The following is a 17208-nucleotide window of genomic DNA, read 5'->3' as shown; positions in this document are numbered from 1 at the left end:
ATATAGGAACATAGGAATTGCCTTGCCACATCAGACCAGGGGTCATCTTATCTAGCATTCTGTTTCTGACAGTGACCAGTACCAGCTCTGGAGGAAAGTGGAAGAAATCCTATGGGGTACAATTATGGAATAATCTGCTCATAGGGGATGTTGTTGTTTTTTGATCATCAGGTATTAGTGATTGGTTTACACTCCAGCACATGTGGGATTATATCTTCTCTTGTCTGTCTAATGTAACTATGGATGTTGTCACTTTCCATATAAATTTAAACCTTTATTAAAATCCTGTTTTGTTTTGTTTTGAAAAATGTAAAGATATAATTAACCAGCAGAACTTCATTGCTGCAAGATACCTTTGAGGCCAAAAGATTAGTAGGATTTAAATAAGGCCTTGACATTTATATGAATGAGAACATTCTCATGGACATATAATATTTTTAGAAGAGGAGATATAAATTTTGTGTTTCAAGGGCATGACATTGTTGACAGGGGATAGGGAGAAACTTCTTCTTTGGGCAGGTTATTCCCTGTCTAGTGGAGGGTTATTTCCACTTTCCTTTAAAACAAATTTTATAAACGACAAATGAAGAAAAAAAAATTGAGGGTGTTAAATCTACCCTACCCTCTGTAATGTTGCCTCTGATGGAGCCCAGGGTAGATGGCCCTGTAATTTGTATTTTAAGTGGTTGAAAATTGTTTGAGAGGATTTGTCAAGACAAGTGCCATCTCTGTGAAACACTGCAGCTACTTATAGTTGAAGTGTAATTTCTAAACGTATGTCTACTTAAAATGAATTAACAATTTAGTGTGAAACAAATTATGTTTCATGCATGCAAAAACTTATAAAACACTGTTTCCTTCTAGCTTATTGGATAAGAACGTTTCTCCAGCACTTGGGCTAACCTGGTCCAACCAACTGTTGATGAGATTGATGGCCAGTCGAACAACACAATCAGAACAGTCACCTGGAGGTGCATTACAGCACACTGGAAGTGTTTTGAGGACTTTAAGTGTGGTTTTTGCTCCTCATCTCCCTCAGTCCTTTTGCTGCTATGCAGTAAATTTGGAAGGTGTGAAAGGAGTAAAAGTGAAAACCCCCCTGTGAAAATGTTACATATCTATATACTCCAAAGATAGATATTCAAGATTGTGAATCAAGAAGCCATTTGCCTAATTTTTTTTCATCTGTAGAAAAAAAGATGCCTAACATGTATGTGGAAAATGTTGCTTGGACAATACATTTTTATAACCATATTCTGAGAAAATACAGAAGCAGTGATAGAGAATAGATTTGTGTACCTACTTTTAGGTTCAGTTAGGTTTCCACCTTGATGCATCTATCTTGGAAAAGAAGGGATCTTAATAAAATATTACCTGCATCTTTGGGATGCAGACTATACTAAATGCTGGCCTTCTTTAAACACTTACTGAAGTAGGCCAGCTGTACTTTCAAATGCTGACTCTAGCAGGGAAATAGCATGTTTATAAAAAGAAAAGGAGGACTTGTGGCACCTTAGAGACTAACAAATTTATTTGAGCATAAGCTTTCGTGAACAACAGCTCACTTCATCGGATGCATGCAGTGGAAAATACAGTGGGGAGATGTATATACACAGAGAACATGAAACACTGGGTGTTACAGTGTGTATGGTAACAAGAGTGATCAGGTAAGGTGAGCTATTACCAGGACTAGAGCGGGGTGGGGAACCTTTTGTAGTGATCAAGGTGGGCCATTTCCAGCAGTTGACAAGAACATGTGAGGAACATGGGGAAATAGTTTTACTTTGTGTAATGACCCATCCACTCCCAGACTTTATTCAAGCCTAAATTAATTGTATCCAGTTTGCAAATTAATTCCAATTCAGCAGTCTCTCATTGGAGTCTGTTTTTGAAGTTTTTTTGTTGAAGAATTGCTGCTTTTAAGTCTGTAATCGAGTGACCAAAGAGACTGAAGTGTTCTCCGACTGGTTTTTGAATGTTATAATTCTTGACGTCTAATTGTCACAATCCATTGTCTACGGCCAAGCTCTACGATACAGCCGCATTTGCTCCAACCCCTCAGACAGAGACAAACACCTACAAGATCTTTATCAAGCATTCTTACAACTACAGTACCCACCTGCTGAAGTGAAGAAACAGATTGACAGAGCCAGAAGAGTACCCAGAAGTTACCTACTACAGGACAGGCCCAACAAAGAAAATAACAGAACGCCACTAGCCATCACCTTCAGCCCCCTCTCCAATGCATCATCAAGGATCTACAACCTATCCTGAAGGATGACCCATCACTCTCACAGATCTTGGGAGACAGGCCAGTCCTTGCTTACAGACAGCCCCCCAACCTGAAGCAAATACTCACCAGCAACCACACACCACACAACAAAAACACTAACCCAGGAACCTATCCTTGCAACAAAGCCCGTTGCCAATTGTGTCCCCATATCTATTCAGGGGACATCATCATAGGGCCTAATCACATCAGCCACACTATCAGAGGCTCGTTCACCTGCACATCTACCAATGTGATATATGCCATCATGTGCCAGCAATACCCCTCTGCCATGTACATTGGCCAAACTGGACAGTCTCTACGTAAAAGAATAAATGGACACAAATCAGAGGTCAAGAATTATAACATTCAAAAACATTACATTCCCTCTTATCCCAACACTGCCTACTTTGCTTAAGTGCCTTCGGTGGGGGACCTTGTCAAAGGCTTTATGGAAGTCCAAAGTTACACTAAATCCACTGGATCTTCCACGTTTGTTGATCCCCCTCAAAGAATTCTAATTTATGGGAAATCATGTCTTACAATTTAGAAAAGTTATGTTGACTCTTTCTCAACATTCATCTATCCGTCTGAGAATTCTGTTGTTTTCAGTACCAAGCGAATTCATTAATACTGTAGTAGTTACAATTTCTGGCCTGTAATTGCCAGGATCGCCTCTGGAGCCTCCTTTAAAAATTATCACATCTGCTACAGAGGCTGATTTAAGTGACAGGTTACATACCACAGTTAGTAGTTCTGCAGTTTCATATCTGAGTTCTTTCCTTAGTATATGCACAAAGGCATGTAAATAAATATGGCCAGTTAAGTGGCTTGTGTTTAAACAAGAATTTAAAAACAAACAAAACCAAAAAAACCTTCAGGATTCTATTTCACATCAGATGTCAGAAGAAGCATAGCTGCTCTAGGGTCAATGCCGTTGATCTACAACTCTCATAAGCCAGTTTGACTGTTTAAAACTGGAACAGTGGTTCAGGTGCTTTAAAACTAAAGGGGAAAGAAGTGATTTAATACCTCTTTGAAATTACCCCACAGCACAGTCAATTAGTAGTCCTTATTTGAACATCCAAATATAGTCCTGGATCTTGCAGGTTACAACAGTTTATAATAAGTTTCTTGAGCTTTCTGCACCCACAAAAAGAAAAAGTGATTCTAGAGTTTAAAACAACAAAACCCTCCAGTGTTCACAGTGATGCGCTTATCATACAGTCAAATAAAGTCAATGTTTAAGAGAATTTCTTTACTGTATTTTATTTCATCAGCTATAGCTGTATAGAGGGTTCACATATCTTAAAATTGCATTTATGAACTACACTTTAATTCAATACAAGTTAGGTGGTGTAAAACCCATGAAAAGCAGATCTGTATACAGTGCTAAGTATTTGTTTTGTGGGTGTTCCTTATTTTTCAGCAGAATATTATCAGCAATACAGGAACATACTATAACTCTCCATTGTAAGTCACAGCTGTTCCAGAAGTTTTTTCTTTTATGTAATAAATGCATTTTATTTAGGAACTGTCCCTTATTATAGCTTTATTAATCTTTGGGTTTCACAACTGAGGTTTGCTTCTGTACAGGAAAAATACATGACTAAGTGCTTTTTACATGAAAGATTTACATTCTAAAATGCATAAATACACCCAACTTTATTTTACATAGAACTATTGTAAGATTACATTTAAATATTTTATTTTTGCACTTTGAAAATAAACATCAAATCAAACCATAGCTCTGTAACAGATACAAAGTAAAGAGACATTCAGTGGTAACATGATATGCTTCTGGATCCAGATTGCTGTTGAAAATTAGAATGGTAGGACAGGTTTCAGAGTAACAGCCGTGTTAGTCTGTATTCGCAAAAAGAAAAGGAGTACTTGTGGCACCTTAGAGACTAACCAATTTATTTGAGCATAAGCTTTCGTGAGCTACAGCTCACTGCAGTTTCCACAGTGTGCATCCGATGAAGTGAGCTGTAGCTCACGAAAGCTTATGCTCAAATAAATTGGTTAGTCTCTAAGGTGCCACAAGTACTCCTTTTCTTAATGGTAGGACAGTTATTCTGTGCACTGTAAAGACACTGGTATATAAAAAAGTGCATTTATGGAACTAAAGTGTTAAGACAACAGATCTAGTTAAAAGCCTAACCTTTAACTTCATTACAAGTTCTGCATTTAAATCACAGTGATTTACTGATATTTGTTACGATTAAGGTTTTGTTTTATTTTGAAGCTTTTCAGTTCTTATCCTTCAAGAAAGGAATTCAGGGTTCTGTTTCTCCTTCAACAGTTGGAAATATACTGTACAGTATTTGAGAGCTAAGATCAACACAAGCACCCTCAAAATCAGTCTTTGAAGGATTTAAAACTAACGTTTGTAATCTAAATCCACAGATTTTTTTTTACTTGGACTTAAAGGGAAAGGTGACATTACTATCCTTAAAGACAGAGCCCTGCAAATCTGCTAATATCTGTGGACCAGATGCAGATACAAATTTTGTATCTGAGCAGGGCTCTACTTTAAAAGATGTTACTGACCTCCATTTGCCTCCCCAACCCAACAAAACCAAAATACCCTTAGTTATTTAATAGAACTTGAGCTGTGCATTCTTAATTTGTTAATTTTGTTACACCAACCTCCAAGTCACATAGGAAAATACTTTTCATAATTTAAAAAAACTTCATAGAGCTTTAAGTTGGAGACAGTGTCTGATGAATACATCGAGATGCTGAAGATTCCTCATTATTTTACCAATTTTTAGTATTCTTTTTATATCAAATTGTATGTAGTTCTTAGTATACATTAACAAAACCAAAGTAGAACTAATCTGCCACACTTTTACAGTCCTAGGCATCTTCAGTGCTTTAAAATGCAGGTGGAATGTTAACCACTGAATTTTAGCTACGATCTTTTAAATTATTCCTATTTTAAAGCAGTCATAACAATTGTATTACAGGGATATAAAGAGTTTTGCCACTCTATCACGTAAGCCTTCATTTTTTCACCAAGAAGGTGTATTTTAGGGCTGCTGAACTCAGGGTGATGAATGTGATCAACGTGTGGGTAACTTTTCATTTAGCTCGACTTTAAAAAAACAAAACAAAAAAACACACTACTTACCTCTTCCACTCAAAGTACTCAGACTACAAATGATTTGAAACAAATGTAAACTTTCACAACTTCCCCTCACAAATTAACCATTTACTTTTTAAAGAGTATTTATACCCATGCATTTACAAAAATACATTTTTATCATAATGCAAAGTCTGTACTATAAAACTAAACTTTACACGTTCATGCTTTCCTTCCAATATTTATTCTTTTGATATAGGCAGACACTTTGATTACTAAAATGCAATACATACACTTAGCAGCTTTCAGACAAAGTAAGTGACCTAACTTGACAAAAACTAAATTGTACACTTGAACCTATCAAATATTGTAAACATACATTAGATGAAGCACTGCATGCACACCCCATTTTAACGGTACATACATAACACAACCATGCTTGGTTTTCTCTTTTGTTTTCTAAGTCAATGGAATCCTTTAACTGTACAGATGAACCACGGATACTTCAAGCTTAAACCTTTTTGAATTATTACCACTCATCCTTAACAAAATACAAGAGCATGAAAATAAATGTCAAACGTAGTTCATCCATAGTTTGTTTTAAATACCTTGCTACCACTGGGGACATTGTTTACAAACAGTAAACTGCTAGTTCAGTCACCCATCTACAAAGGGAGCTTATGAATCACTGCTAAATTTTACCATAATATTTAATTAGATCTTCAATCAAAAACAAATAGTGACAGTCCTGATAGCAACTGGTGCACAACATGACAGAGTCTAGCAAAAAAATTAAAAAGGAAGTGTCAACGATTATTTAAAAGTAAACTCAGAAGTCCACTTAAAAACAAACAGATACATACACTGGCAAAGTAATTTTTTGGATCATTTAAACAGAAGGAAGTTTGATACCAAAATCCACAGAAAAAGTACATAGATTTTGCAAGTTGTTAAAAGAGTGGTTTTGTATGGGAAGGCGGTGTGGGATAGAAAAGTAGGTCAACATTTTAACCTTATCATTCCTTGACAGGATTCCTTTAAATAACATAAAGCACGCAAGTCACATCTGTAAGCACAGTACTAATAGTACCACCTACAATATTTTATTGAGCTATTTAAAAACCTAAAGTTGAGATTCCACTAACACCAGCGTCTGACATACTCTAGTCTTGAATTTTAAAGACCATTTAATAAAATGTATAGTTAAGCAGGTCTGAATTAAGTTTTAAATATTTAAACAGATTTCTATTTACACAACAAGTTCCAGTTCTTTGAGAGGCTGCAAAAACATTAATTCAAATTTGAAAGATAAAGGCTTGGAAACAAGTTCTTAGATTGCACCAAATATCTAATCTCAAAGTCATCTTTGGGTTAGAATAGCTACCTTTCTACAAAGTCAGACCTTTATAGGTGCTCTTCACATTGGTGAAAGTCACCTTGGATGTAAAGGGCCTGTAAAAAGTCCTCTGGGCCACTATTACTGTGATATCTCCTCCTATACCAGCAAAGGCTAACTTGTAGGGCAGGCCTTTGCACTAGAAATCCTTCGTAGTCATTGCAAAAGGGACAGCTGACACAAAGCAGTTGTGGTAGCCCTGTGGCCTGCCCACCAGTTAGCAATGGATACCATCTTCTTACCCACCCAGCAACTGCTGTTTAGTTCCACGGGCAAAGCTAGTTTACTTCAAACTTTGTGCAGAGAACTATGAATCCACCAAACATATATGTGATGTTTTACTAAAATAATATAAGATCTCTAAAAAAAAATTAAAATTCGAGCCCACATTATGTCTACATCTATAAAATAACTGAGCAACAATTTGTTCTCAAGTTCATCAATGAATTGCACTAGTCTGCACTAAAACCACTACACATTAGCAGCATCTTGTTTCCATTTCTGGACTGTTTTTATGGCAAGTATACCATATATACAATTTTCTTCTTTACAGAGATGCTAATGAAGTACCTCATAGTAAACATAAGTGCATTACACATATAACTTGTTGCATCAGTCATTAAAATAAGCTTTAAAACCAGATGCAAGTTGGTCAAGCAGTTATAAAAGTATTCGGTCTAGTGAGTTCTTCACAGCCTGATCAAATACCAAAACTTATTGTTTACCTTCCTCTGTCTTACCTCAATGTGTGTTAGTCTTGGATTAGTATTCCAGCTTGTCCCATAGTTATCTTTTTGTTCTGTATATTTCAGTTACTTCTCTATATTCACAAACACATGCACATTTTTACTTTCTCCTTCCACTTGCATGTAAATAACAGTTTTCACCTGTCTGCAAAATTCGAAGTGTGGTGTTTTAAAAATCACATATTTTACAGAAAAAACAAACTGAAAATGTTAGTGTTCACAAGATACTTAAACTTTACATACTTAGTCTCAGCAGCAGGCCTGAATACAGACAGCATATCTATTAATTGTATATAGATTAAAAAAGGATGGCTGATCAAAAATGTGACCTGTCTGCCAAATAAGGGCATCTAGTGCTTCTGATGGGGCCCTAAACATATTAAACTTAAGTGGAGAGTTTCACAAGTAGGTCCTCTGCACAGCAGCTATTCCACAGTATAACAGCCTAGCATGCAGTCACCTGCTTCATTTGCTCCTGTTGCCATCAACTAATATGGAGAGAGGCAAGAGTTGAAACAAGCATGAAGAAACAATGGAGTAGTTTTAGCCTAAAGAGAACTAAGGGATAAGAACTTCAGTGGACAGGCAGAAAAGTGTCAGCAACCTGAGGCATAATATTTTGCATTAAAGCAGCAGCTGCTGCTCTGGGACAGTTGCACCCCACAGCTTCAATATGCATCTACTGTAAAAAAAAAAATACAGGCCAAAACGTTTGCCATTTCCCCCTGATCAAAATGAACTGTACGATCACCACTGATTACTGGGCCTTAAGACCTACATCAATAAATAAGATAGGAAATTTCATAGTTACAGGTATTGATAAGCATGCCACCTATAGTTAAGGTAGTCTAAGTGTTTCCATTATAAAATTTATTTTCTAGATCTACTGGTTAAGGAATCCAAAATTTAAGTTCTACTTTTCAGGCAAGATATCTGAAATTGTGACTCTCAGTCATGCAAGGCAAAGTCACACCAATACAGTATACCCCATTTTGAATTTATACAGTAATGCACATAACCGATACTTGTCTCATTCAAGCACTGTATATATTTTCTGCTACACATTTCATTTAATCTGTTTTCAAATATCAATATAGAGAACCCTTTATACTCCTTTGCATTTTGGTATGTTTTATATGCATTTCTATTTTTTCAGTTTTCAGCTGCTGTGATATTCAGATCTGTTAACAGAAATCAACATACGTAGCATGAATGACAGCAGTGCAATGAGCAATATATATCTATATCATTTCTCTTTAGAAGAAAATATCCATTAACACTATGTTTAAAAATGTCACTACTATTTTAGAAAAGTAAAAACAGCAGTCCATTGCAAAAGAGTCTACAAATTAGATGTTCCTATAGAGACTGATAAGGAACCAAAGCTTTGAGAGTCTCAGTGCTTCTTTATTCACAAAGAAATTTTAGCTAGTTTCTGTCCAAGAACTTCAATGTGCCAAATCAGTGTGACTGGCACTCAGAGCTCTTGAGTCTGTCAGACAATTATTTCGTTCCTGTATGAAAAAAATGAAAAAAAATTATTAAAATGCTTGAGCAACCTGGATGTCTGCATAAAAAGAATGATAAAAAAAATTTAAAAATTAAAACAAATACTTGAACAATTGGTGTACTTTAGGAAACTAGTATTGCTTACCTACTTTAGTCAGAGAGATTATATATGATTTTTTTTCACATCCTAATAACTATCTTTACTTCAACTAGCTAAACTGAACAAATGTAGTAATATCTGAGCACTTCCCTTGCATTCCTAACAGATATTTATTACAGAAGGGGCTGACAGCCTAGGGATATTGGCAAGTGTCTACGTGGCAAACCAGGGAAAATTTTTGTAAACACATTGTTAACTTTATACATTTCACATGTGGTAAGCACAGCTCGTTGAGAAAGTACAGATTATAGAATGTATAGAAAACCAGTTATAAAGTTAAATACTCCTAGGCCAAGACAATCTGATTTTGAAAGCCCTCCACTTTTTGTATTACCGTTGCAAAGTGCTTTGGTTTACCTTGGTGGATTTTTTTGGTCAAAGTTCACATAAATTAATGAATCTTTGCATAAATTTCAGAGAACTAAAAAACTGCAGTAGACTCTTTAGGGATAATACTAAGGAGATACCTTTATGCCACACAACAGTGAAAGAGATCCATGCAGCGTGTGCTTTTATTGTAAGCCTTGGGGCAAGTAAAGGTAAAGATTCTACAGAATACAGTATGCTGGCATTGATGCAATTAATATTCCCCCCAAAGTTAGTCACAGCTGCTGTTAGTAAAATGCACAACGTTGTTTAGAACACAGAACATTACTAGCTTTGCTTGACAACATATGCAATGGTGACTTATTAGGTACAAACAGTTATGTGTAGTAGTGATCAGATACACTGAATATAGTTACGCAAAATATTTACAGTTTAAATTTTGGTAGAAGCAATTCTTAACAGATCAAATAAATTTAGGGCCTGCTCATGTGCACCCTGAGCTCCTACTGAAGTAATTGGGATTTGAGAGCACACAACACCTAGTTGTGAGAGAAGAACACCTTTTGAGAGAAGCTTCTTTCATCAAAAATACAGAATATCTGAGCTTTACAAGTATGCCTTTTTAAATTATATTACAAGACTGTAAAATTCAAAAAAAAAAAAAAAAAACTTACTAGCCATTCCAATATTCTAATTCAGGCTCCAGTTCAGCGTAATAGTTAAGCATCTGCTTAACTGACTGATATCAATGGGACTTAAGCAGGTGCTTAAAGTTAAGTATGTGTTTAAGTGCTTTGCTGAATGCCAGTGGACTTAAAGCACATGCTTAAAGTGCTTTGCTATACTGAGAGTCTTATTGGGTCCCAAGAGGTTTATCATTTTACTGTTTCTCAAGCTCTTCAGCCCAAACCCTGCTACTGGTAGCTACTTGTGTAAGAATATTATAGGGCTTCTTACTTGAAAGTGATCTTCAGTAGCCTTGCCACCCATGTTAAGAACATTCAGAGAACTGGCACGCTTCATGCTGCAACCAGGATAGTGAACATGCAAGGATAAACCAATCAGAATAATTGAAAACTAAACTCTAAACACACAAGTATAATAATAGTGAGGCAAACTTAAGGGAGTTTTAATACAACCTGTGAAACCTAATATGAAGTATGCTCTTTAAGAGAAATACTTTCTATAGTTACTTATATATATTTGCACATTTTCCTTCTCTCTTTTAATTCTAAGATATGTATCAAAATAACTGCCAGCCCCATAGTACTTAAGCACATTACGTGTTTGATGTTAATATCTTTTATGGTTCAAATTATTTCAGTTTCCAAAATGTCATCTTTCTGAATCAATACATTAATTTAACATATGCTCCACTTTAATGCTCATTTTAAAGTTATTTAGCTAATTTTAAAAAATCAAATTATTCAGACGTAGTTGTTTAGGAAATGTTTGTGAAAATAATACATTAATAAATTTATCAAATAAGTTGTACTTAACTAGTAAAAACTATGGAAAAACTTCTGTTTACATAAATAAGGCAAAAACTAACAGGTTACCACAAACATTGCTTTTATAGCAGATTTTTTTAAAAGCTTGCTAAGTCTATTTTGAAGTGAAGGACAATACAAGATTGTTGCTACTATTAACTTTTGTCATGCTTGTGGCCATAGCGTGCTTCAATCAGTGGTAGTCCTAAAATCTAAAATGGTCTTCTGAAAGCAATACACCACAAAGATAATACAATCAATTTAAGCCCTTGTTATTTTAGAAGGGCTATTGCTAATCAAGATAACTCTGTATTAACTATTTTATATCATCATCAACTTCTGCATTCTTGAGGATAAGGATTAATAATTGCTTTCATCTTGATCTTTACTAAAGATTATTCAAACATCTACAACATTTAAGACTAAAATATTTAAATGTGAGGTTATATACATTTTAAGTTAAGAGTATTAAATAGTCCCCAATGTCAGAAGATTTTGCTGAAATGGTACAATATGAATTGGCTATTCCCCATCCCAAATACCTGTATGTCACCTAGAACACAGTGCTCTGTTGGTATGGGATCACTAGGTCTTTTTATGATTTGACAGTGTCTAAAGGAGCACCTTAAATAAAATAATTTTGTCACGCTATTAACACCAAAGTTACGCCCCAATCCTGCAGTGTGATCTGCAGAGGTGGCTCCCTGCACCCATGTGTGGAGGTCTCTCTGCAGAGCTCATATTGCACAATAAGCAAGTCATTAGTCCCACTGAAATCAACAGGACTACTCAGACATAAAGGTAAGCATGCGTTTAAGATAAGAATGTGCTTAAGTGCTCTGACAGATCTGAGCCCAAATAATGTGTTATGTCTGGAATACTGAAACTAAAATACAAAATACCTATACACATAAATGCAGGCAGCAGCTACACAATGTAAGTATACTACATTTTTAAAGCAATTAATTTTGAATGTTTCAGATAGCAGAATGCACATAATTTAAAATATGACATAAGTGTTAGCAACAAAAAAGAAGCAATGAATCATGCATGGTTTATACCTCTCTGTTATTTATTTACATAAAATATACAATTAAGGTTACACATGAAAGTCAAAGTATGTTAATTGGTAAAAACACACATACAAAACATCACAAATGAAAATCTCTTTTCAAAAAGGAAGAGCATAAAGGTTTATTAAAAACAAAATCCAAACTCCAGGAAAACAAAACAAAAAAAAAAATCCACAGGTATAAATCTACCCAAATGCCTTGTATACTTTTGCTCCAGTGCTAATAATGAACCTCAAGAAACAAATATCATCACTAAGTTTCAACTTTTTAAAAGTTATTAGCAGCCAATTTACTTTAGGAGTAAAATTAGATTTTCATCTACAGATGAAAATTAGTTTGGCAAATGCACCTGTAACTTTTTTCAAGTAAAAAACAAGACTAAAAATACTCAAAATACATGCATAATTTTTCTTTGTGTTATAACAAACAGCTATTTTAAAAAAGCTTTGCTTTTATTTTTGCTGTAACAACTTAGCTAACCTGTTCTATGGTCAAATTTTAAACAATGGAGAGCAAAATAGATGTAAAATTAAAGATCTGAAATCAAATAAAAAGTAAATGTCCATGGAAAGTAGTTCACACCAAGTTTCAAGTATTGTATGTTTGTAACATCTAACTCTTACAGACCTTCTATCACCTTATCGAAAACATTTTACCTATAAATAATTTGATAAGTGTTTTTTCCCTCCTTCCCTCAGTTTTCTCTGAATAAATGCCTGAAGACTGGGTTTTTAAGGCTTTGGAGCTCATCTATTCCTGTTATATATTCCTCATTTGAAATCATAATCCTTCTTTGACAGCATGATCAATGACTATGACTGTAAGTGAGGACAAAGCAGCAGGAACAGGTGAACTGCAAAGCAAAAACATAGTCTTCACAGAAAACAGAGAAGAGGCAGAGGTAGTGGTGAGAAGAAAAAAAACACATGATTTCTCATGGAAAATCTTGAACAACATTCTATTTAGAAACCGTTTTTCTGAGAAGTCAGTAGATCTTTATATACACTAGCAGTACTGTATTCAGTTATTTGCAACACCTTAAACACAAATGTGTGTTTATATAAAAATATATACATCAAATTGTCACTTTTAAAAATCAAATGGCAGTAAAAGAAAACAGAGCAGTTTTAACTAAGTGTAGCAAATTACTATGGAAAGCAATGTTACTACTGGAAATGAAGTTGAAAAAACCTATTATGAATAAAGAAGTTATTGGAAAGTATTCTTGTGTAAACATATGTACATATTTTACTAAATCCTATCCTCTAAATTGCACTTCCATGATCTAGAAAACCATGAAAGGGTTAAAAAATTTAATTTTACAAACCAGATATTTAACTTCTTCCTAAAATAGCTAAGAAAATGAAAAGATTTTAAAAAGATTTTATAATCCGCAATAACAAGGGTTGGATAGGTATTCTCATCAACTTCCAGATAGAATTTGTACATTTACTAGTCAAAAGATTAATTAAAAAAAAAAAGTGCCAGTACAGCACACTCATCCTAGGACCTCAAAATGAAACTTTTTTCTTGCCAGCACTACATGATCACCAGCAATGAAAGATTCTGAAATCAGAACTATTTGTGGAATATGTACATAACAGATAAGCTAATGAAGAATTTTACCTTCAAATATCAGACAGTCTTTCAAAGAGCACAGGACACTTTATGAACACTGGAAACCAAGAATGATGTTGGCACTTTAGCAACTGTTCTACACTAACTTTTTCATGAGTATAAATACCACACACATTTAGGTGGCATAGGGTCAAAAATACAGTTCATACTGATATGGGTAGAGTACTTTTACTTACATGCAGCACACATACAGAGGATGTTTACAGCAGATTGCAATGCCAAATAAAGTAAGTGTGAATATTCAAAATATGGTAGAAACACCCTTTAGCTATTATTTACAATTTATAAAAAACAAGTTGTCCATATATTTCCCTATTATTAACTGCAGGAGACCAGGAATAGGAACCTGGTTCCATAAAATGTCAAAAACTTTTAAACTTCCCCAAAAATATTGGGGGTAAAGGAAATAGTTATTAGATATAAATTATAGTTTATAAAAACCAATGGTAAACCTTGGCAATATGGGGAGTTGATAATGAATTGTATGTAAATGATAGAAACATTTACAAATTTTTTAACTATGGATGTTGGAAGAATAAGACTCATTCTGGCCTTGTATTTGCACTGTTTTGCTAAACTATCTTGCAGTTTTGTATTTCTTCCATTATACTGTTGTGTGGGGGTTTGTTTGTTTTTTAAATCCAGTCTTCCACTCTACCTTCATTGAAAAAACACCCTTTCATTGACAGCTTGCTTGTGCAACAATGAATTCAGTAGGAGTTTTGCCACTGACTTCACTTCACTGGGCACAGAATCTCATCTTCACCAGCTCAGAAATGAATTTTTACTAACGATTGATACTATCTGGTCAGATGTAAGGTTGAAAAGACTTCAAAGCAAATATCAATGAGGTAAGTAATCAAAAAATGATAATTAAATAGCAACAGAAATTATTTATATAGTATCATGGGTGTGCATGATGTTTTACAAGCAGATAAAAATAATGTGGCAGATCTCCAATGGAGCTACGATAATTTACACCAGTTTATGATATGCCCCCATGACCCTGTCCCTGCCCCAGACATCACAAACCAATTTATATTACTACATAAATACTTCTAAATGTATTTATCATATGGACTCACTCATTCAGATTGTTATTCCAGCAGATGAAGACAGCCCAAGTTCTCTTATTTAGAACTTTTAAACAGAAGCTCAATAAAGCAATGCTGTTCTAACAGTTGTAGCTGGGAACCAAATTGGTTTGTTTTCCAAAGTGAAAAAAGTATTCAATGCTAAACCTGATATGCTGCTAGAACTGTAAGACTATTAAGGAAAAAGGTAATGCTTAGCCTCAATTCTGTGATGAATGTTTCAGTTTGCACAGTGCAATATGTAAACAGATGAACATATCGTTTTGTGCATCAGCAGGAATTATAAATACACTTAAAGCCATGAAAATACACAGTGCCTCCCCTCCTTAAATTCAGTGGAAGTTTTGCCACTGACTTCAGAGGTGTGAGAATTTAACACATAACATGTAGCTAATAGCATGTGGTAAAATTCTTGATTCACTGAATTTACAGTACATATATATTTAATAGTTAAGAGTTTTTTTGACACTATTTTCTGCCCTTTGAAATGTGGATGTTTCAGTAGTTAATCCTTCTTAGGGATTGTTTACATTTGAAACGCTGCAGTTGCACCACTGTAGCACTTCAGTGTAGACACTACCTAAGGCTTAAGCTGACAGAAGAGGTTGTCCCATAACATAGGTGACCCATTCCCAAGAGGCAGTAGCGAGGTTGATAGAAAAATTCTTCCATCGACCTAGTGCTGTCTACACCAGGATTTAGGTCAGCTTAACCATGTTGCTCAGAGCTGTGGATTTTTCACATCCTTGAGCCACATAGCTGAGTTGACCTAACTTTTTAGGTACACTAGGCCTTAGTTTCTAAGTGAAGCGTGACTAAAAATGATTGTTTATGCTGACTTCCAGTAAACGTTTTCCCTCAACACTAAGGATTGAGAGGTAACATTTTGTTCGCTTTAACAGTAGCTTTCCACTTCTATACTCCTGATAAAGAGCAAGTTTAAATGTTAGTAGAAAATTAATACATACAATATGTGAAATGCATTCTGTTTGTATAGAACCAGATTCTTAGATTTAAAAAGTTTGATGTCAAATTGTGTTAACACTGACCTTTATTTTTAATACATTAACTATTCATAATGCTATGCTAGTCATGAGTTCTACTGAAGCAAAAAATAAAACACCAAAAAACAAACAACCCCTGCCCCCACACCTCTTTTCCCACTACAGTACTTAAGAATAAAGTATGGGCAACTTAATTTATTCTCTGGGAAAAAAGAAATTTAGCAATTTAATAAAGTGCACCAATAATACTCTGACTATATAAACATGTTCTAAATAAAGCTTTTTCTTAGAGCTGCCATCATGCTAAGCATCCTCCTTTAAGAAGTTGCAAATTCTGTAAAAAAACAACAACTGAGCAATAAATACGAAAATAAATTAATTTTTTCCACTGTTAATATTAAGGAACTGTCAGCACAGAGTTAAATTATTCCCTATATCACTTTTCAGTAAGGAATACAATACGCTTAAGACCTTTTTATGAACTACAATTCTACATGCAGTAAAGGTAGATAATAGCCACAAGAGAAAAGGCTACCTTGATCAGTGCTAGGCTACAAAATGGGCACGAACTGGGAGCACACCAGCTCATCTAAGAATAAATAATTACCCAGGATTCTTTGGTTCACTGTCTCGTGAACTTCCTCCCTTCAGCTTTCTAACCAGCTTCTCACTGCTGCGTCTAATTGAAGCACGGAGCTTGCTAAAGGAACCACTGCGTTTTAAAGATCCAGTGCCATCCTGAAAAAAATTTGAACAAATGTGAAACTGCAACAGTTTTTGCCCCTCCCCCACAGCTGAATTAACAACATGTATAGTCAAAATACTTATGTTCTGCTACCGATAGGTAATAGTGCCAAATTATATAAATATTTTTAAATGACATATAAATTGTATTTTATCAAGAAGATTACTGTCAGCATTCAGACTTAACAGTGCCTACTTACCACAAGGATTTCAGAAATATGAAAATCTATTCAATTTATAGTTAACTATGATTCATAACAGTTAAAAAATAATCTCAAAGTATACATGATTCACAAATGCATACCAACACCTTCACCACCACCATAACATTTCATGTTTACTTTGATGCAGTCATATTGGAAAGGTGAGTACAGTATCAAGCAAAAGCATTCTATCAAGGTCTGAATGAACTATTTTATTATTTTTGTTCAACTATCTAGGCCATGTGCACTAAACATATTTAGTGAATTCTATAAGTTAAGTTTATTAAAAACTTGGGAACCATTTATGATCAGAAAAATATATATATATAGATTCTTATATTTCAGTTTTCTTTCACCATGTTTCAGAAAAATATAAAACAAGATGAAATGACAACTTTCCGCACATTAAATTCACATTTTATGCCACAGAAGTTTCTAACTCTTAAGTACATATCAAATTTGTATGC

General features: G+C 34.6%; 2 protein-coding genes across 14 annotated transcripts in view; one reads left to right on the top strand and one right to left on the bottom strand.

Annotated features, from left to right (window-relative positions):
• Positions 1-12207, top strand: part of XRCC3 (X-ray repair cross complementing 3) — a 35219-nt gene extending 23012 nt beyond the window's left edge. For 9 of the 10 annotated variants that reach the window (XM_043548009.1, XM_037901034.2, XM_043548014.1 and 6 more), the window contains one exon: positions 865-12207. In XM_043548009.1, the coding sequence (XP_043403944.1) occupies positions 865-1105 (241 nt within the window). In that variant the 3' untranslated portion in view covers positions 1106-12207. The remainder of the gene's footprint in view (positions 1-864) is intronic. The other variant, XM_037901036.2, reaches the window with a different exon arrangement.
• The window catches only part of KLC1 (kinesin light chain 1), a 91672-nt gene continuing 80046 nt past the window's right edge, over positions 5583-17208 (bottom strand). For 2 of the 4 annotated variants that reach the window (XM_037901025.2, XM_037901026.2), the window contains exons 14-16: positions 16402-16532; positions 10453-10519; positions 5583-9013 (exon numbers count right to left, since the gene is read on the bottom strand). In XM_037901025.2, the coding sequence (XP_037756953.1) occupies positions 8948-9013; positions 10453-10519; positions 16402-16532 (264 nt within the window). In that variant the 3' untranslated portion in view covers positions 5583-8947. The remainder of the gene's footprint in view (positions 9014-10452; positions 10520-16401; positions 16533-17208) is intronic. The other 2 variants (XM_037901027.2, XM_043548002.1) reach the window with 1 other exon arrangement.

Source organism: Chelonia mydas, chromosome 6, assembly GCF_015237465.2.
Source record: "Chelonia mydas isolate rCheMyd1 chromosome 6, rCheMyd1.pri.v2, whole genome shotgun sequence".
NCBI lineage: Eukaryota > Metazoa > Chordata > Testudines > Cheloniidae > Chelonia > Chelonia mydas.
Note: the sequence above shows the minus strand (reverse complement) of the source record. Positions and strands in the feature narration are given on the sequence as shown.